Here is a 22,039-nt window from a genome sequence, read left to right as displayed (position 1 = left end):
GCATACGGGATGGAGCACGATGGGGAGTGCGCTGCATGGGGGATGGAGCACGATGGGAAGTGCACACCTCCCCCCAACACACACACATACGCGCGCGCACGCACTGCACAACACACCACACCACACACACACACTGGGAACCACAAACAACTGCCCTACACAGACACCCACACACACAGACAACGCTGCACACACAAATATACGCACATACCGCACAACACGCACATTGCACAAAACATACCTCCCCCCAAAACACACCACACACACACAAACTGCGCAACACACACACAACGCTACAGACACACAGCGCTCCACAAACAACGCAACACACAAACAACACCGCTCTCACCCCCCATCACACCCAGACAACATCCAGAACATGTACAGTGCCCTACACAAACACTTGGTAACTACACACAAGAACATCTATATCTATATATATATATATATATATATATATATATATATATATATATATATATATATATATATATATATATATATATAACAAAAATCATACATGAACTACACAATACGTAAATTCTAGAATACCCGATGCGTAGAATCGGGCCACCTTCTAGTATATATATATATATATATATATATATATATATATATATATATATATATATATACATATATATATATATACATATATATATATATATGACTGTGTGTATGATATCCAAGGCAAGCGTGGACATAAGTATTGAAATGTAAAAAAACTCAAAATGATAACAATAATCTGAATATTTCAGAAAATATATCACCGGCTTTTACATGTATCAAGAAGCCAAGGCACGCCGACCACCTTCCGTTTCCCTCCCTCCATCCTTAGGAATCTGCCCATCAGTAATTTGCAGGATTATTATTTTTGCACATACACGATTTACATTGTTTATTCTTAGCTGTCTTTTTTTAATTATCTACATATTGTTAATTAATATTTGATCTATGGAAATCCCATCCTTTAGTAATAGGCTGCAGTGCTCTGTGCCAGAAAACAGGATGGTGCCATTTAGATTAGCAGCAATACTTCGCAGGTATCGACTAAGAAATAATCATAGGAAGATTTAACACTGGAACCTGTCATTGCAATGCAATAATATCTTACCTGGCAGCCGAGAAAGGAAGATTGGGTCTCGCTGCTCGTAGCTCCAGAGTAACAAAGTAGCCGTTACTCCACTGAGTGACTGGAGCAGATGACACCGGAGAAGTGACACATGTTAAGTCTTAGATGATCTGTTTACCAGAGACCTTGTCTTACTAGACCGTCGCCTGCCACACAACATGGCCCAGCACCCGCTCTGCCCCGGAACACTACACAGCGAGATCAGCTGGATTACACAGCTCTCAATTATACATGATCCATATTTCAGTCATAACTTTTAGCAGTCTATGGCTGTATTACAAAACCACAAAAGAAGCCATGTTACACTAGGAAATAGCATTATTAGTGACTCCCTAAAATAATATAATGTAAGTGCAGCGCTCCAGGGAATTTTAGGTGTCACATAGTACATGCATCATTATGTGAATTACTGGCCACTACAATTTTTTGACAGAAGGACCGTAATTCCCTTTTATACTGTAGTTCCCTAATATAATCTATAGCACCAAGTGGCTACAATACTCCTAAGGGCACGTCATGATGATCAGTGTTACTCGCATTCTGGACGCTGCATATTACGTATCACTTAGTCCAAACGCTGCGCTTTACAGTACGAGCAAAGTGGATGGGATTTATAGAAATCTCTTGTCCACTGTTGCTTCTTTTTTAGACTGTGTAAACTGACCGGCGGTGTGTTTTTCCAATCCACAGCATGTCAATTTCTCTTGTGGGTATGTTCAGTTATCTGTGCAGATTTTCCCCATAGACTTAAGGCTGCTTTACACGCTAGCGATGTCACTCGTGAAAGCACCCGCCCCCGTCGTTTGTGCGTCACGGGCAAATTGCTGCCCATGGCGCACAATATCGCTAGTACCCATCACACATACGCACCTTCCTAGCGACGTCGCTGTGGCCGGCGAACAACCTCTTTTCTAAGGGGGAGGTTCGTGCGGCGTCACAGCGACATCACATGGCAGGCGTCCAATAGAAGCAGAGGGGCGGAGAGCAGCCACATGAAAGTGACGCCCACCTCATTGCTGGAGGACGCAGGTACAGTGTTGTTCGTCGTTGCCGGGGTGTCACACGTAACGATGTGTGCTGCCTCAGGAATGACGAACAACCTGCGTCCAAAAGCAGCAACGATTTTTTGGAAATAAACGATGTATCAACGATCAACAATTAGGTGAGTATTTTTGATCGTTAGCACTCACTCATAGGTGTTACACGCAACGACGTTGCTAATGATGCCGGATGTGAGTCACGAATTCCATGACCCCAACGACATCTCGTTAGCGATGTCGTTGTGTGTAAAGGGGGCTTTACAATTAGATGCGGAAATTCCACAAGTAAAAGACACTCATGCGTTTTGGTGCATTTGCGAGGCGGAACATACCAAAAACGCATGTAATCCGCACCTAATGATGTCAATACCATGAAGTTTCAAACACAAAACACCTTTTTTTAAAGGAGGAAACACCAAACAGCGACAAAACATGCAACAAAAACGCAGCGTCAAAGATGCAATGAAAAAAATGTAAGTAGGTGCGGAGATGGTGCAGAAATTCTGCAGAATCACAAACTTAACTGATCCTGATCGTGTGAACGTAGCCTAAGGGTACAGTGTGGTGTGTGTCCTCCTGAAGAGCTTTCCTAACTAAGGTGATAATATACAAATTTGTCTAATAAGACTAGTTTCTTATTGAACAATTGAAGTATAATTTATTCCGCCTCATAGTGCACCAAAACACTGAGGGGCAGCTCCATGTAATGCAACAGCTGTTAAACACAATACGAACCATGGTGGTGCTTTGGTGCACCATTAGACCTTACAAATACATGAACCTTTGCATCAAGAAACAAATGCTGGTATTAATTAGCAGTCACATGGTGGATGGAAGAAGAAGAAGTAGAAACAGACAAGAGAGAAGACACAAAGTCCAAATTAAGAAGTAATAAAGTGAGAAGGGAGACGGCCCGGTGACAAATAGCATGAGGAAGGTTCTCAGTAGCCAATGATTTATTAGTGGAGTCAGACAGCGATGATCACATCATAACTCAGGAGGGAAACATGATGGGCTCAGTGGGTGTCTGTTCATGTGATTTGTGTATGCCAGTGAGCAAGAGTCTTTGGGTGATGGGTGGCTGATCAATGGCGTCCATCATGGCATTTGTTACATATATACAGCTTTTTGTTTGTTTAACACCATATGATATATTGGGTTTATTAACAGCTTCAAGGAGTTATTCTGTTTTTCATTTTTATTTCACCATACGCCTGCGAACATCAAAATTACCAAACTCCGTTACGCTAACCCCCCCCTGGGTCCAGTGCAACATTTGTACTGCTGCTCTGGTGTTTGTTAATAGGCTGCAGTGGTGACATCATGACTATAGCATACAAAACTGCTGCAGCCAATCACTGGACTCATCTGCAGTGGCATGACCTGACCTCACCACTGAAGACTAGCAACAAACACCATCACAGTGGAAGAGAGGCAGCATTGGACCTGGGGAGGGGGAGTGCAGCGGAGTTTGTTATTTGATAGAACTGCATGCCCAATCTGAAAGAAAAAAAAATCCCAAACAACCTCTCTATTGATGAACACATGCTATAATACAGGATGGCACACGTGCCATTGTTTTATCGGGATGTCCCATGGCAATGCACCTTTAGGCTCTATAGTGTTATTCTTCCAATATAATGTGCTGGAAATCTATTATCCGGTAATTACCAATAATTAGGCAGCAGACAGCATTGTCAGCCTCTGAAAGAGTCACCATCATTTTGATTTTCACTGCTATATTCCATTAATACAGATATGAAATGGACGTTACTTTGATTTATGAGAATGATTTGAGATATGAGGAAATGTTCCACTAAAGCCCGCTTTACACGCTACAATATATCTTACGATGTGTCGGCGGGGTCACGTCGTAAGTGACGCACATCCGGCATCGTAAGTTACATTGTAGCATGTAACAGCTACGTGCGATTGTGATTGAACGGTAAAACGTTCATCGCACGCACGTCGTTCAATTCCTAAAAATTGAATGTCAGGTTAATCATCGTACCCGGGGTAGCACACATCGCAGTGTGTGACACCCCGGGAACGATAAACAGCAGCTTTCCTGCGTCCTGCGGCTCCCGGTCGGCTATGCGGAAGGAAGGAGGTGGGCGGGATGTTTACGTCCCGCTCAGCTCCACCCCTCCGCTTCTATTGGCCAGCTTCCGCGTGACGTCCATGTGACGCTGAACGTCCCTCCCACTCCAGGAAGTGGATGTTCGCCGCCCACATCGAGGTCGTATGGACGGGTAAGTACGTGTGACGGGGGGTTATTCGTTTGTGCGACACATTCAACAAATTGAACGTGCCGCACATTCGATGGGGGCGGGTACGATTGCATACGATATCGTATGCTTAATCGTATGGTGTAAAGCAGGCTTTACACAGTAATATCTGGCTATTGTTCAAAAATGATGTCACCTCACAGAATAAATGTAAGAACAATCCTAAAATACACTACTCCAGGAAATGTGTTATAGAAATACCATCTCATATATCATCATTACAAGGCCGTAAATGGATTAAAACTGCATGAGTGTCTGTGCCCAGAAAGTTACGCATTGTACTATAGACACAAATTGGTTAAAGAAGTTGTCCGAATTACGTAAAACGTTGCCTGCTGGCAGAGACAGTCCTATAATAAGAAAACCATATATACTCAGCCTCCACCCCAGGACTGCGTCCCAACTGCTCGGTGAGCTGTTTCCTTTGGCTGCAGATGTCACAGTCCATGCACCATGTCCAGAGGCCATGTATCATATCTACAAGCCATGTACCATGTCCACAGGCCATGCACCATGTCCAGATTCCATGTATCATATCCACAAGCCATGTACCATGCTCACAGGCCATGTACCATGTTCACAGGCCATATACCATGTCCACAGGCCATGCACCATGTCCACAGGCCATGCACTATGTCCACAGGCCATGTACCATGTCCACAGGCCATGTACCATGTCCACAGGCTATGTACCATGTCCACAGGCCGTGTATCATATCCACAAGCCATGTTCCATGTTCACAGGCCATTCACCATGTAAACAGACCATGTTTCATGTCCACAGGCCAAGTACCATGTTCACAAGCCATTTACCATCTCCATATCCCAAGGGTAAGCCATTAATCTTATATGCCTGGAGAACCCATTAAAGTGCAGACACCTATTCATATCAAGCAGTTTGGGCTTTAAAATCCCAATTTATCCCAACCAAGCATATGCCAAAGTGACACAGAAGAAAAAATGAGAGAACTACAGTCTTATAATATTATACGCATTCTTTGTAAGGATGCACAATCCGGTCTAAGCCTCCTGGTATATATATATCCTTCTCCACCTGTCAGAGGTTCATCCCCGGCAGAGGACGGCACTCTTGAAGGCATCTTTTGTAGGAATGAACTTCTAGTGTTTTTGGTTGGTAGTATTCCCCAGATTTGCCTTTACTAGTGTAGTGCTTTGTATCCAGGCCCTGCAGGGCTTTATTCCTGGCATCTCGTAGGTGCATGAATCTGTCAGTGTGTCTGACTGAGCACGGACTCTATTTATAATCAGGCAGTAATAGCGCCAGGACTTACCAATGTCATTGCTTTTGTCTGACGAGTCTCTGTCAGGAGTGCTGGATACAGTACTGATTCCCACCTCGGCCTTCGGACTGTCACTCCTATTTATCAAGAGAGACAAATACTGTATTAGCAAACTAAAATATTAGCATGTCCTGACTGTCACACAGTAACAAACACATTCACTAAATCTACATTGATGCCATTTTTACAGTGTGATGGAGGTGAATGCAGGATTTGGCGTTTTAGGATCTTAGCATATTCTTAAAGTGACATTCTTGTTTGGAGCCACTGTGAAAATGAACTGTTCAATTTACCTTAGGAATGAAGACATTTTTAATTGTTTAGTGTTCTGCTTGTCACCAAGATCGACAAGGGAAGGAGAGCAACCTTGGAAGTTGTTTGCTACGCAGTGCTGTTCTGAAGCTCCATGCTCTACTGGTGCAGCAAAGCCAAAGCTAGGTGTGCCGGCAGCATTGGACAATGCAATGTCTGGCCAACAGGTCAGCGATACCATGGGCTCAAACTGGCAGTAATCAGGACACCGACAGGCAGAGTAGTGGTGTCCTCCTCAATAGTGAACATGCGACAACCTTTTCAAGGGTGTAACTCATCCTTGGAGAAAGGAAGTCTGATTGTTGGAACCCCCTCCACCCCAAAAAACACCACATATGGATCACTAGAAATGTCCTGACCCTATTGCTCCTCCTCACTGCACAGCTGCAGTGGGGGTGGGTCCTTTGAATAAAGCAGCAATCAAAATTTTTGTCTGTCCTTTCATTTATTGTCTTTAGGGCTGACAGAAGCAGACCAGAGATGGACATATTGCTGCAATCTCTGTGGGGCCCAAGAGATAAGGGGCCCACTTAACTTCTGTAAGGGAGTGGAAATGACAGATCTAGAAGAGCTGGAAGGAGAACACTGCTCTCTGCTTGCCGAAGAAGTCACACAAAACCAATGCATAACGGAGCAGTTGTTTCAGGGGAAGAGTTTCAGGAAGACATCGGGTCCGGTGATAATTGTGAGGCAACAATAAAATATAAAAGCGCCTAACGTCAGAGAGGCATGGTTCTGGCCAAACGAAGAAGGAAGCAGATATGCAAGCAGGGGTGCAAGGCCCTCACCACCCTGCTCAGGAAGCAACGAGGACTACAACTACCCTGGATAGGCCTGAGCCATGTTGCCTGCAAGAAATATCATTGAAGTCCCAACTATGAGGTCAACCTGCAGACTACGCCAGTCAAGACCCAGCGTCCCAACTGCAATGTCAAGCCACAAACAATGCCAATTAAGACCCAGACTACGCCGGTCAAGACCTAGAGTCCCAACTGCGTGTTCAAGCCACAGACTATGCCGATGAAGACCCAGACTACGGTGGTCAAGACCCAGAGCCCCGACTGTATAGTCAAGCCCCAGACTAAGCCGGGTCAAGATATGAAGTTCTCCAGACATGCTAAAGTAACTTGGTGACCCAAGTGCTAGCGGGGTAGACTATAAATCGTCTGCTGTCATCCTAAGTAGAATTGTATGATTCAATAAAACTAACCGAAATTCACATTGATAGATAGTGAAGATGACGGATATCCACCGTTGAACATAATTTTACGTACGGTTAGTGTTTGCACACTAAAAAGAGATGTACAACCTGGTTAACCATATAGGAGTTATTCGGTAAATAAGTGTTTCTGTAAAATGTATGTGCAGGCTGATTATTTTGTGAATCTCTCTACTACTCATTGAATCTTCTGCACTGAGTCATCTCTCAGTCTATTTAATAATAAATCTTATTTGTGAGTCACCACTGATTCATCCTCCTCTGTGTGTTGCATCCTCGGAACCTGTACTTCACCTCCAAAAAAAGAGGGGGAATTGTGCACTCAGATGAGTTAATGAACTGCAAAGGACTTATATATTGTTCTTGTACAGGGGCCCTATTCTATCTATGTCTGCTCCTGAAACAAGCAACAGCTGTATTTGACTGTCTCTACTAGTCCATTAAACTTTGTCATATTGCGCATACTTGACCATCGCGTCATTAAAACTTTAGAGTCTTTGGTGGATCCCTAGCCCCAGCGATCAGGCATATATCACCTACCCTGCGGATAGGCACATACACATTAGGAGGAAAGTTCTGGCTGTTGCAATGACTGAGCTGTTGGTGATGCAGAAGCATTGCATTTACAGTACAGGGGCAAAGAAGACAAATGCTGGCTAGATTGGCACAGATCGGGGTCTTGGTTGAGCCACCCTACCTCATAGACACATGTGCAGTTGAACCGGCTGCAGAGGCGTTATGTCCACTCCTGAAACAATTGTGACATAAGACTGATCGTGATGACAGAAAACACTGTTATGTACGGTCATATCTGAACAGCATTTAATAACACAGCTTGACTGTACTACGCTGAGCAAGCACATTGATAATTATAACTCTTCTATTAGTATATCACGCTCGGATGGCAGAGCTGCCACAGGAGTCACCTCTATGTCACCTACGTCTGGACTGTCATCGGACTTGGATTACACTTCAATCCACTACGTACAAGAACACTTCTGTGAGTCCAATTAACTCCTCATTACATTTAAGTGGCTGAGATCATATAATAAAATCTTCAACTGGACATCTTCCATGTACACACAAGGAGGAGGTTATAGTTTATGACACCATATGGAAAATCAGTATAATCTTTTTACTAAAGAGCATTTTCATAACAAGTGGTAAAACTATCCTGATATGGATTTTTAGTGTAAGTACTAGGGATGATAGAATACTTCGATTATTCGGCTTTGCGGTATTTTCCGAATACCTCGCCGCTATTCGACTATTCGTGAATATTCGATGCGCAATATAAGTCTATGGGAAACCCAAATAACTATTCGGAACTATTCGGGCTTCCCATAGACGTACATTGCGCATCGAATAGCGGCGCGGTATTCGGAAAATATTCGCAAAGCCGAATAATTGAAGTATTCGATCATCCCTAATAAGTACACCAGTCCAATTGGGTCTAAAAGATTGATATAATAATGTCTATTATGACGTCAGGTCACAGATTTCTTTGAATACATCAATATGACATTATCACAAAAATATGAAAGCAATTAAAATCTTTGCAAAAAAAAAAACAGATGAAAGGCCAGTGCAATGTGCTGGCAATAATGCACCAGAAATAGTTAAAAGTCCACTGTAAAAATTGCATAAAACACAAATATAGGGCGCGTGAAATAAAACAAATCGGAAAGATACATTATCTACCCTTGTTGCACATTTTAAGAATGTCCAGGCTTCAACCTTCACTTCAGACGTTGGCAAACGTTTGCCCCATGGCTGAGTATAGTGTCTTTTACTGTCTTTCTTTTTTTACTACTTGTTATACGTTATACATAAATTAATTGCTAGCACCTTTCACCTTCCTTTTTCCTCCATTTCTTTGTAAAATTGCTTTTACATTTGTTTGACACTGGAGGAATTTTTCATGCCAGTCTTACTAAATTTACATGTGCCAGACAGTGCAAATTACCGTTTATTTAATTACAATGTATGCCAGACTATTATTGTGTAGATTTTAATATACAGTATGTCAACATTTTCCTGACCCCCCCTCCTCCCCTTTTTTGTAGAAAAGTGCCAGACCTGGCACAAAGGGCAAAAAGTCACTAAATTTAAGTGCAAAACGGCACTTGTGAAAAATTGTGTATTTTGTATGTCAGAAAACTGGTGAACACTCATGATAGATTCTCCCCAATGTCAGTACTTAATAAAATTATATGTGATTTATATAATATAGCACCATAAATTCCACAACGCTTTATACACATCAGCAACACTGTCCCCATTGGGGCTCACAATCTAAAGTCCCTATCAGTATGTCTTTGGAATGTGGGAGGAAACCGGAGAACCCAAAAGAAAACTCATGGATACACGGGGAGAACATACAATCTCCTTGCAGATGTTGTCCTTGGTGGAATTTGAACCCAGGACCTCAGTGCTGTAAGCCTGCAGTGCTAAACACTGAGCCATCGTGCCACCCTATACAGTTTAGTATTGCTGTGATACACAGTGGGTATGGAAAGTATTCAGACCCCTTTACATTTTTCACTCTTTGTTTCATTGCAGCCATTTGGTAAATTCAAAAAAGTTCATTTTTTTCTCATTAATGTACACTCTACACCCCATCTTGACAGAAAAAAACAGAAATGTAGACATTTTTGCAATTTTTTTATACAAGAAAAAATGAAATATCACATGGTCATAAGTATTCAGACCCTTTGCTCAGTATTGAGTAGAAGCACCCTTTTGAGCTAGTACAGCCATGAGTCTTCTTGGGAATGATGCAACAAGTTTTTCACACCTGGATTTGGGGATCCTCTGCCATTCTTCCTTGCAGATCCTCTCCAGTTCCGTGAGGTTGGATGGTGAACGTTGGTGGACAGCCATTATCAGGTCTCTCCAGAGATGCTCAATTGGGTTTAGGTCAGGGCTCTGGCTGGGCCAGTCAAGAATGGTCATAGCATTGTTCTGAAGCCACTCCTTTGTTATTTTAGCTGTGAGCTTAGAGTCATTGTCTTGTTAGAAGGTGAACCTTCAGCCAAGTCTGAGGTCAAGAGCACTCTGGCAGAGGTTTTCTTCCAGGATATCTCTGTACTTGGCAGCATTCATCTTTCCTTCAATTGCAACCAGTCGTCCTTTCCCTACACCTGAATTCCCCCCCATAGCATGATGCTGCCAACACCATGTTTCACTGTTGGTATTGTATTAGGCAGGTGATGAGCAGTGACTGGTTTTTTCCACACATACCGCTTAGAATTATCAAGTTCTATCTTCATCTCATCAGACCAGAGAATCTTATTTCTCATAGTCTGGGAGTCCTTCATGTGTTTTTTTGCAAACTCTATGCAGGCTTTAATATGTCTTGCACTGAGGAGAGGTTTCCGTGGGGCCACTCTGCCATAAAGGCTCGACTGGTGGAGGGCTGTAGTGATAGTTGACTTTGTGGAACTTTCTCCCATGTCCCTACTGCATCTCTGGAGCTCAGCCACAGTGATCTTGGGGTTCTTCTTTACCTCTCGCACAAAGGCTCTTCTCCCACGACTGCTCCGTTTGGCTGGACGGCCAGGACTAGGAAAAGTTCTGGTGGACCCAAACTTCTTCCATTTAAGGATTATGGAGGCCACTGTGCTCTTAGGAACCTTGAGTATTGCAGAAATTCTTTTGTAACCTTCCCACAATTCTGTCTCTGAGCTCCTTGGGCAGTTCCTTTGACCTCATGATTCTCATTTGGTGTAACATGCACTGTGAGCTGTGAGGTCTTATATAGACAGGTGTGTACCTTTCCAAATCATGTCCTATCAGTTTAATTAAACACAGCTGGACTCCAATGAAGGAGTAGAACCATCTCAAGGAGGATGACAAGGAAATGGACAGCATGTGACTTAAATATGAGTGTTTGAACAAAGGGTCTGAATACCTATGACGATGTGATATTTCAGTTTTTCTTGTTTACAAAATTTGCAAAAATTTCTACATTTCTGGTTTTTTTTTCAAGATGGGATGCAGAGTGTACATTAATGGAAAAAAAATGAACTTTTTTGAATTTACCAAATGGCTGCAATGAAACAAAGAGTGAAAAATTTAAAGGGGTCTGAATACTTTCTGTACCCACTGTGTGTATCAGGGCATGGGTAGAGGTAATACGAAGAATATACTGTAATTATTCAGATATGTTAAAACAAACAAGCTGATAGGATTGTAAGCCGGAATTTACCGTGCATGTGTTACAGGTCCTGCTGGTCTCTCCGGCCTCCTCGGAGGAAGCGTGCCAGATTTATTAGAAGTGCTAGTTTTGGGTGGGCGAGGCTTCTTTGGAGGTATAGCGGGAACTGAGTGCTTCAGTGAACTGTCCCCTTTGTGTTCTCTCTCGGACCTCTCTGCAACAAAATGCTTGATCAAATTAGAAAGAAAAATCAAAAGGACTAACTACAACAATAATTCACTGATTTCAACTGAAGAAATGCCCTACTCCTTACATTGCATGGTCGCCCTTGTATGCTATGCACTACTAGAAATGTAATGAATATTTTACTTGCCACACATTAAGTAAAACAATACATGAATAAAGAAGCAGTGTGGGAAAAATGTAAATGCGCAATCAGTGAATTACCATAAATGCATACATTTAATTAAATATCACGTAGAAAGATGAGCAAGGATGCAATTAAAAAACATTAAGAAAAACATGATATAGACACTTGAGGCTCATACCAGACGTGTCCCAGTAAGAAAGGAAAATAAATTGAAAAAAGGATATATGAACAATATTAAACTAAGGGTGGCTTTACATGCTACGGTATCAGTACTGATATCGCTAGCATGCGACCCGCCCCCATTGTTTGTGCGAAACGGGCATATCGCTGCCTGTCGCGCACAAAATCTCGCACCCGCGTCACACATACTTACCTGCATAGCGATGTCGCTGTGACCGGCGTACCACCTCCTTTCTAAGGGGGCGGTCCGCTCGGCGTCATAGCGACGTCACTGAGCGGCCGCCCAATGAACGCGGAGAGGCGGAGATGAGCGGAACGAACATCCCGCCCACCTCCTTCCTTCCGCATTATGGCCGGCGGCAGGTAGGAGATGTTCCTCGTTCCTACGGGGGTCACACACAGCGATGTGCACTGCCGCAGGAACGAGGTTCAACAACGGGAAAGCGATACTATCGATAATTGGGAGCGGACCTTCATGTCAACGAGGAGCGATTTTGGACGTTTTTGCAACGATCCAAAATCGCTCCTTGGAGTCACACACTACGAGATCGCTACAGCGACCGGATGTGCGTCACAAATTCCATGATCCCAACGAGATTGCTGTAGCAAAATCGTAGCGTGTAAAGCCTGCTTAAACTAAAAGTGTCACTTTCTGCAGCCATCCTTGTCAATCAGGAAAGGAAAGGAGGACGGCAAACATAGCCAGAGGCAGGAAAAGTAGCAGAAAATGATCACGCCCATCTGACTAGATAAGGTAATTAGCATACCTGGCGGTCAGATTTTATAAGGTTATTTCGGGGTTCTACAAGTTTAGTCAGGAACAAGGTGTACCTTCATAGAATGCAGCCCAGGAGCTGCAGAAGGTGACTCTTTTAGTTTAATAGTGAAAAAACTGGTGACAGGTTCCCTTTAAGTGTATTATGCTGTGAAAAATATAACAAAAAAAGCCAGATAATATAACATAATGCCTATACAGTCCCTGACAGAAGTTATGTCGCTTATCCATGTTATGTAAATAAAAGCTTATAACCTGACTTTAAATTCATCCATTGGTTTAATAAATTACTCTTTTGAAAGCTGAAACCCTCCCAAATTTAGTTAAGGTTATGAAAATAAAATTGCTGCAAAGCTGAAATATTGATCATGTAATGAACGCAGAAAGGTCAGATTTTGGCAAGACAAAAGTTTTGTCGCCTCGTCATATAATGCACCCAATCCTAGTTTACATCCTCACCTGTGCTCACTAAATGATCAGTTAATCAGTGGGTGTGTATAAAAAGAAACTAAGAACCCCAGACCTTCAGTTGAACTGCAACTTGACCTCTGACAATATGCCAAAAATCCACTTTGCGGCCAAAGCCTTGATTATCAAGAGGCTGAAGAACAGATCCACTGCAGAGGTGGCTGGCACCTTTACTGTGTCTCAGCGTCAACTACAAAGAATTAGAAAAAGATTTGAAGAGATTGGAGATGTTTTTGACAAGCCCAGGTCCAGCAGACCCTGCAAGACAACTGTTTAGGAGGAATGTTTGTTGGTTAGAAAATCCAAAGCCAGCCCCTCTTCCACTGCAGCAGAGCTCCAAAAAGCCTGGTCACCGCAAGTGCCTGTGTCAACTAGAACAGTTTGTAGGATTCTGTCTCGAAATGGCCTCCAGGGTCGAATCAGTGCCCAGAAGCCAGCACTAAACAAAAGGCAATTAAAAAAAACGTGTGGCATTTGCCAAGTCCCACAGCCTGCTAAACAGATGGATGCTGGAAAAGTGGCAGAAGGTGGATTTCTCTGATGAATCTTCAGTTGAATTACACCACAGCCGCCGCAAATACTGCAGGAGACCTACTGGAGCCCGTATGGATCCAGAAAACAGTTAAGCGGGCTTTACACGCTGCGACATCATTAGCAATTGCTAGCGATGTCGAGCGTGATAAAACCCAACCCCGTCGTACGGCCCATATGTGGTGATCACTGCCGTAGCGAACATTATCGCTATGGCAGCGTCACACGCTCTTACCTGCCCTGCGACGTCGCTCTGGCCGGCAAACCGCCTCCTATCTAAGGGGGCGGTTCGTTCGGCGTCACAGCAACGTCACATGGCAGGCGTCCAATAGAAGCGGAGGGGCGGAGATGAGCGGGACGTAAACATCCCGCCCACCTCCTTCCTTCCACATTGCCGGTGGAGGCACGTAAGGAGATGTTTGTCGATCCTGTGGTGTCACACACAGCGATGTTTCAGGATGACCTCTCCGCGGCAAACGATTTTGCCCTGTTTTGCGATCGATTCAGATCGCTCTTAAGTTTTACACACTGCAATATCGTTAATGACGCCGGATGTGCGTCACAAACAACGTGACCCCGATGATAATTCATTAACGATATCGTAGCGTGTAAAGCCCGCTTTAAGTTTGGTGGTGGAAAGATCATGGTCTGGGGTTATATTCAGTATGGGGTGTGCGAAACATTTGCAAAGTGGAAGGCAATATCAATAGCCTAAAATATCAAGAAGTACTAGCTACCTCTTACATTCACAATCATAAAAGGGGTCAAATTCTGCAGCAGGATGGTGCTCCATCTCATACATCCAACTCTACTACAAAGTTCCTCCTGGCAAAGAAGATCAAGGTGCTCAAGGACTCGCCAGCCCAGTCACCAGACATGAACATCATTGAGCATGTTTGGGGTAGGATGAAAGAGAAAACTTGGAAGACAAAACCAAAGAATCTAGATGAACTCTGGGAGGCATGTAAGACTGCATTATTTGCTATTCCTGATGACTTCAGCCTGCTTTACATGTTACGATTCTGCATACGATATCGTATGCGATCGTAACCGCCCCCATCGTATGTGCGGCATGTTCAATTTTGTTGAATGTGCCGCACAAACGATTAACCCCCGTCACACGTACTTACCCATCCATACGACCTCGCTGTGGGTGGCGAACGTCCACTTCCTGGAGTGGGAGGGACGTTCGGCGTCACATCGACGTCACGCGGCAGTCGTCCAATAGCTGCGGAGGGGCGGAGCTGAGCGGGACGTAAACATCCCGCCCACCTCCTTCCTTCCGCATTACCGGCCGGGAGCCGCAGGACGCAGGTAAGATCTGTTCATCGTTCCCGGGGTGTCACACACTGCGATGTGTGCTACCCCGGGTACGATGAACAATCTGACGTTCAATTCATGAGGAATGAACGACGTGCGTGCGATGAACGTTTTACTGTTCAATCGCAATCGCACATAGCAGTTACACACTGCAATGTACCTTACGATGCCGGATGTGCGTCACTTACGACGTGACCCCGCCGACACATTGTAAGATACATTGCAGCGTGTATAGCGGGCTTTCATCAATAAATTGTATTAATCATTGTTGAACCGCATGGATGCAGTCCTTCAAGCTCATGGAAGTCACACAAAATATTAAATATGGCTCTAAGAGCACCACAACTTCATTCACCAATGTTATGCAACATATCTTTGTATTAGAAGTTAATTATTTGTTTGAATTTCACATTACTTTCTGTGGGCAATAAACTTTTGTCTTGCCAAAATCTGACCTTTCCGTGTTCATTAAATGATCAATATTTCAACTTTGCAGCAACTTTATTTTCATAGCCTAAACCAAATTTGGGAGGGTTTCAGCTTTCAAAAGAGTAAAGGGCCCGTTACACGGGTCGATTTATCGTGCGTTCGCATGTGCGATCGCACCCCCCCATCGTTTGTGCAACACGAGCAATTTGTTGCCCGTGTCGCACAAAGTCAGTAACCCCCGTCACACGTTCTTACCTCCCGAACGACCTCGCCGTGGGCGGCGAACATCCTCCTCCTGAAGGGGGAGGGACATGCGGCGTCACAGTGACGTCACACAGCGGCCGCCCAATAGAAGCGGAGGGGCGGAGATGAGCAGGACGTAACATCCCGCCCACCTCCTTCCTTCCACATTGCCGGCGGCCGCAGGTAAGCTGCAGTTCATCGTTCCCGGGGTATCACATGGAGTGATGTGTGCTGCCTCGGGAACGATGAACAACCGGTGCGCAGAAGGACAATCGATATTTTGAAAATGAGCAACGTGTCAACGAGCAACGATAAGGTGAGTATTTTTGCTCGTTCACAGTCGCTCGTAGCTGTCACACGCTACGATATGTCAAACGATGCCGGATGTGCGTCACTAATGACGTGACCCCGACGACATATCGTTAGATATATCGTAGCGTGTAACGGGCCCTTAATTTATGAAACCAATGGATGAGTTTAAAGTCAGGTTATAAGCTTTTATTTACATAACATGGATAAGCGACAAAACTTCTGTCAGGGACTGTAAAGGAGGTACAAACAGTAAATATTCACAGTCCCTGGGTGCTGCTGCAGATGTCAGCTTTCAGCAGAATCATCAGACCTCAGTGTGGGAGAATGAACTGCTTTACATGGGACATGGAACAACAATAATTGACATCCTTACCAACATGGAGGATACAGGAAAGAAACACTAACGCAAGCAAACAGAAAGGTCATACAATACAAACTACAGGGACTACATGCAGTGAAAAACTATAGCAGTTAAGGCATCGGCATCCGGTGTCGACTTGACGCAGTCCCTCTAGCATAGGCTGCTGGTTTAATCCGGAAGTTATATATCATATGCTGTATAAAAGATAAGGCGCCTAAACATGGAATAGAAACCCCCCCCACAGGTATCCTAGTATCAAATGTTACACGATAACACAGCAGATGCCCCACATACTACCATGTGCAAGTGATATTTTATCTACTTTTTTCACTTTATGGTATTTATTGTGCTCATATACTTCATTGGACATGTAACCAGGATTGGGAATTTAGACTATGTTCACATCACATTTTATCTACTCGTCATAGACTCCACCGGGGCTTACATCTGGAGTCCTGAAAAATAGTTTGTGTTGGGGGCCATTGACTTTAATAATGGGGACGGTGTATTTATGCTCTATTTGAGGTGGGCAACAAAACATGGCTGAAAATTATGTGTGACAGTGAGTCCATCAGCACTAAACTTATTGGTTTAGAAGACACAATGTCCGAATTCTATTTTTCAGGACTTCAGACGTAAGCTCCAAGAGTTACTGACGTGTGGATAAAACGGGTTGTAAATCTAGTCAACGGCATTTGTTTATTCACTTTCTTGCCAATTTATAGTTATGCCATGCCCATGTCTATACTTTACATTGCATTATATAGTCTGGTTAAGGACTCAACATTTTCTTAAGCAATGTTTGTACTGTAATGTCTTTTTTTTTTTTTTTTTTAAAGGCTGGTTTAGGGGGTCAACAGCTAATCAAGGTCTGTAGCCCCAAGTGGTAGAACTTGTACTTAAAGTCTATGGTGCTTATTTATATGCCCATGCAGTATTTAGACCATGTGTCCAGAAAAAATAATCATGGATACATGTCTGTTTTTGATCCGAGTTATAGATGAAAACACACAAACAAGTCTATGGGCTGGTGAAAACCATACACGGTATATGGATGGCATCAGGTTGTCGTCCTTGTTCTATCCATGATTACCAAGGCAATGTATAGGAGAAGTTCACTGTTGATTTTTTTCTTTAATCAGAAAAAGTTACTGATGAAATACTGATGGTAAAGACTGAAACTGACTGAAAATTAATGAATATCGGATCCAAAATACTGAGAAATACCAGCCTATGTTTGTACACATGTGAAAGATCACGGATGTCTGAAGGAGGCCGAAAGTGTATGGGTACCACAAATATAGTGTGAGTTGAACCCAATAGAATCTGCAGGAAGAGATGGAGACCAATTTATAGCAAATGGAATGAAAAATGTGTTTATAGCCATATCTATTTGTATAGTGTTGCTGTTCCTAGCTAGGTCTACAGCAGTAGAATACAGCTTTCCTCTATGATTTAATTCCCTGACCTCTAATAATAATAATGGGGTGACTCTGCTGAAACTGTCCCAGTCTACACAGAAAAGCCAGAAAGTGAACTGAAGAAAACAGAAACCTACTATGTACAAAAAACAAGCACTAATAACGTAATAGATTTCAGGAAGAAAAGACATCATTTATGATTATACAATCCCTTCATGTATTATAATTCATGGCACTGACCCTTCTCGTCTGATCTGTGAGGGAGCGTTTCAGGCCTTTCTGGGGGAATCTTCCTGATGTCTTGCTTTCTGTCTGGTACACCCACTGCAAGAAAAAAAAAAAAACTATGTAAACTTATCTACAAGAGGAACCAAATACAGCATTCAGCCCACAGCGCCGGGATTACAGCCAGGATTCAGGCAGCATGCTCCAAGGAAAGTCGCTGGCTGTACAATACATTGCAAGAAGCTTAGTCAGGACACCTTGATGGAAATAAGATTAGCTTGTCTAGCTGCATACACCATCTACTTAACATTCATGAATGTAAATCCAGGATGTATAGATTTTCCCTCACCTCTTTAGGGAATTTAAAAACGCATGTAAGATAAATCTGGGCTGATAAAGCCCCGTCTACAGACAGAGATATATATATATATATATATATATATATATATATATATATATATATATATATATATATAATGTAATTCCTGGTCACCACATGTGTAATGATCGGGATGCATCCTGGGCTCAATTCCCCAGGTACACTACAAGAATAGACAACGCTCTGCAGAACCTCATTATCTCACTTGTGATCAGAATTAGCTACAGTGCTGTCATGTTTTCCTTTATTTAAACAGCTGCCCTCCATGTACTCAGCCTATCTACCGTATATACATAGATGTGATTGCTTTTTATGCCTTATGGTAAAGTTTAGTGGTATCCAGCTACAATGTGTGAATAGCACTCCGAGATTCGTAATAATGTAAATGAGAGATGTAATCAAGCACTCCTGGAAAAAAATGTGGTCCCTAATTCCACAGCAATTTGTTGTGTATAAAAAGTGTATAAATGTCAAAATGCTGATCGATTTCGGATTCTTCGGTTCCTAGTGAAATTCTGATCTGAACAACAAGATCGCAATTCACACTAAACAGAGTCTCAGTAACGTCTGCAATCCGACGAGGGCAGGCACAATGAGTTCAGCATGGCCGTCAACAAAAACAGAGTCTCAGGCTGACCTCATAGGCTAGTTTCACACTTGCATTGGACGGCTTCCGTAACATTGCGTTGTGTGACGGATGCAACGGATGTGTTGCATATAGTGGCACAACGGATGCTACGGATCATACAACGACATCAAACAACGGAAAGCTTTTTTTTTAATTTTTTTTTTCTTCTTTACAGTTTTACCGGCAGCAGACTACTGTGAACGATCAGCTGATCGCTCTCAATAGCCGGGGGCCGGTCGCTCAGGTGAGCGCTGTTACTTGCCGGCGGCCGAGCATGCCGGCGGGCGGGCGCTCAGCTGAGCGCTCTCACTTGCCAGCGGTCGGGCATGCTGGCGGGCGGACGCTCAGCTGAGCGTTGTCACTTGCCAGCGGCCGGGCATGCCGGCGGGCGCTCAGCTAAACATCTGGCCACCGCGAGACAAAATAAAGTTTGTGATTTAAAAAAAAAAAAAAAAAAGAGCATGCGCAGTGAAATCCTGAGGATTCTGCTGCTCCAAACAACGTTACATGCTGCGTTCCTCCCGCTGGGCGGAAGCAACGGAGCGTCGCCCAGCGGAAGCAACGGAGGTCCTTTTGGCACAATCCGTCTACCATAAAAGTCTATGGGAAACAGCGGAATCCGTTAACGGATTCCGCTGTTTTCCAAAAGGGCGGATTGTAACGAAAGGAAAACAACGCAAGTGTGAAAGTACCCATACAGACAAGGTCTACTGATGTTTTATTGGCTAGCCCTTGGCCCAATGTTACTCCTGCCAGCCTTTTCTTCTCATGCCGATTTGGCATTTGTAAAATATGAAAGCATGCTTCGATTGGCATCATATATTGAATGGCACACACCCATACAAATCAATGGCTGCATGTAAAACATTGGACAGCAATTGATTTATGTGGGCACAGACAATGGAGAAGAAAAAGAAATTAAGTTCCACCTCTTCTCCGCATTTGTGATACAACTCCCTCATGTGAGAGAATCGGATCACACTACGCTGACACTCTTATTGCGCTCTGTGTCACTACCACAATGGATCCAATTCTCTTGGAGGAGATAATCATCGCTTGTGTGAGCGCAGCCCTTAGGCCGGAGTCACACTTGCGTATGACTTGCACGAGTGCAATGTGAGAAAATCTCGCATTGCACTCAGCCTCCTTCAAGACAATATAGCAGCTCAGATTTGCATGTTTTTTCTCAACCCTAAACGGACTGAGGAAAAAAAATCACAGCATGCTGCGATTTTCTGTGAGAGCTGTGTCAATCGCACCCATTCATGTATATGGGTGCAAGAGAAACATCGGACTGCACTCGGATGTTATCCTAGTGCAGTGCGATATACGCACGGGCTGACAATGGAGGAGATGGGGAGATTAACCCCTCCCTCTCCTCCGCAGCGCCCGCCCTCAGCTTTGCAGCTGTGACCTGATAGCAAGATCGGACCACAGTCGCTTGACACTCGGCTCACGCTCACAGCAAAGCCTGAGCCGCGGGTCATTAGCATATCGCATCTGTTGCTCTCGCATCGGATGCCATACGCAAGTGTGACTTCAGCCTTAGGCCCCCTTCACACGCACGTGTCTCCGGAACGTGTTAGGTCCGTTCCTGAATGTACCGGAGACACGGGCACACGTAGACCCATTAAAATCAATGGGTCTGCGCACACGTGCATGTCTTGCCATGGAACGTGTGGAGCATACGCGTGTCCGTGTGCTCCACACGTAGACATGTCCACGTTTTCTCAGGCATCACGGGTGTCACACGGCTGGCATACGGACCACACGGATGTAGTGTGGATGCGGTCCCGTGTGAGACGCACCGGAGAAAACTCACGTGTCAGAGAAAAAAATTACAAATCTTTACTCACCTTCTCCTGCCCTCCCGTCTCTGCCGCTGCTGTCACTTGCTGCCGACCGCCGCTCATTAAATATTCACTTCACTGCGGCGGAAGCAGCAGCAGCGGGCAGTCGGCAGGACTAGAGACCAAAGTTCAGCACCACGGACAGCGATGCCAGGGACAGGTGAGTTGAAAGTTCTCGTTCTCCGTGTGTTATCACGGATAACACACGGAGGACCCACATAGTGCCATAAACACGGCTCACAGAGGGGAAAACGCACCTTTGACACGTCCGTGAAACAAGTGAGTGATTTTCACGGACGTGTGAAGGGGGCTTAGTGTGAGTCTCACATTAGGAGAGAACCGGAAAAAATGGCGATCAATTAATATTTCAACATAAATACTTTAGACTACAAACATATCCTATTGCTGAGGGATTAGAGAATGCTTTTTTCTGAAAGTGCTTCTTTACCGTTTTTATTTACATTATAATAATCTTCAATCACAACATACCATTAAATGAGCTTGTAAAGTTGAGTAGAAAGGCTGTGTAATCAAGGACAATAGATTATAGTACAACATTACTGTGTAGACAGCACTTCTGCACTCCTTTGTGTCTCCTCGGATCTCCAACATCAAGTTTATAAGGTAGTCGGTTACCATTTGTGTATTTAGTTCTGGGGTCAAAGCAAGAAGCATTTACCAAAACCTATTGCAGAAAATGACCACTAGATGGCAAATGTTCCTTCTTTTCTGAGAACTTCTTTACAGTATAACCACCATATAGTTTAAAACCCAAATATCTGGAATCCAAAACAGGCTTGAAAAATGTTCAAGACTCCTGAGATGAAACGATACAACGATGGGCCAAAAAAAGTTATTTTCTTTACTGTTGGTCATTTGGAGTGCTGTCTTTTTTGGATATTTATATATTGAGTATTTTGGCTCGGGCTTACACTCACTATACTAGTTACTTGTGCTGGTCTGATTTTGTTGTTTGTAGATAGATGGGCAGATACATAAATCAATCCTTGTAACAAAACTAGTGTGCTTCTTAGAGATGAGCCTTTCGATCTCTGCTGCCTAGTTAGGTTTCTAGTGTGGTGTTCTGTGGCAACCGG

The 22,039-nt window shown here is 43.7% G+C and overlaps 1 protein-coding gene across 1 annotated transcript in view; it reads right to left on the bottom strand.

Annotated features, from left to right (window-relative positions):
• The window catches only part of SH3KBP1 (SH3 domain containing kinase binding protein 1), a 547,421-nt gene that overhangs the window by 59,222 nt on the left and 466,160 nt on the right, over nt 1–22,039 (bottom strand). The window contains exons 11-13 of the mRNA XM_075335430.1: nt 18,101–18,184; nt 11,502–11,664; nt 5,752–5,837 (exon numbers count right to left, since the gene is read on the bottom strand). Of these exons, the coding sequence (XP_075191545.1) occupies nt 5,752–5,837; nt 11,502–11,664; nt 18,101–18,184 (333 nt within the window). The remainder of the gene's footprint in view (nt 1–5,751; nt 5,838–11,501; nt 11,665–18,100; nt 18,185–22,039) is intronic.

This window comes from Anomaloglossus baeobatrachus, chromosome 2 (assembly GCF_048569485.1).
Source record: "Anomaloglossus baeobatrachus isolate aAnoBae1 chromosome 2, aAnoBae1.hap1, whole genome shotgun sequence".
NCBI classification, from domain to species: Eukaryota; Metazoa; Chordata; class Amphibia; order Anura; family Aromobatidae; genus Anomaloglossus; species Anomaloglossus baeobatrachus.
The sequence above is the reverse complement of the archived record's forward strand: the minus strand, read 5'-3'. Positions and strand labels throughout refer to the sequence as shown.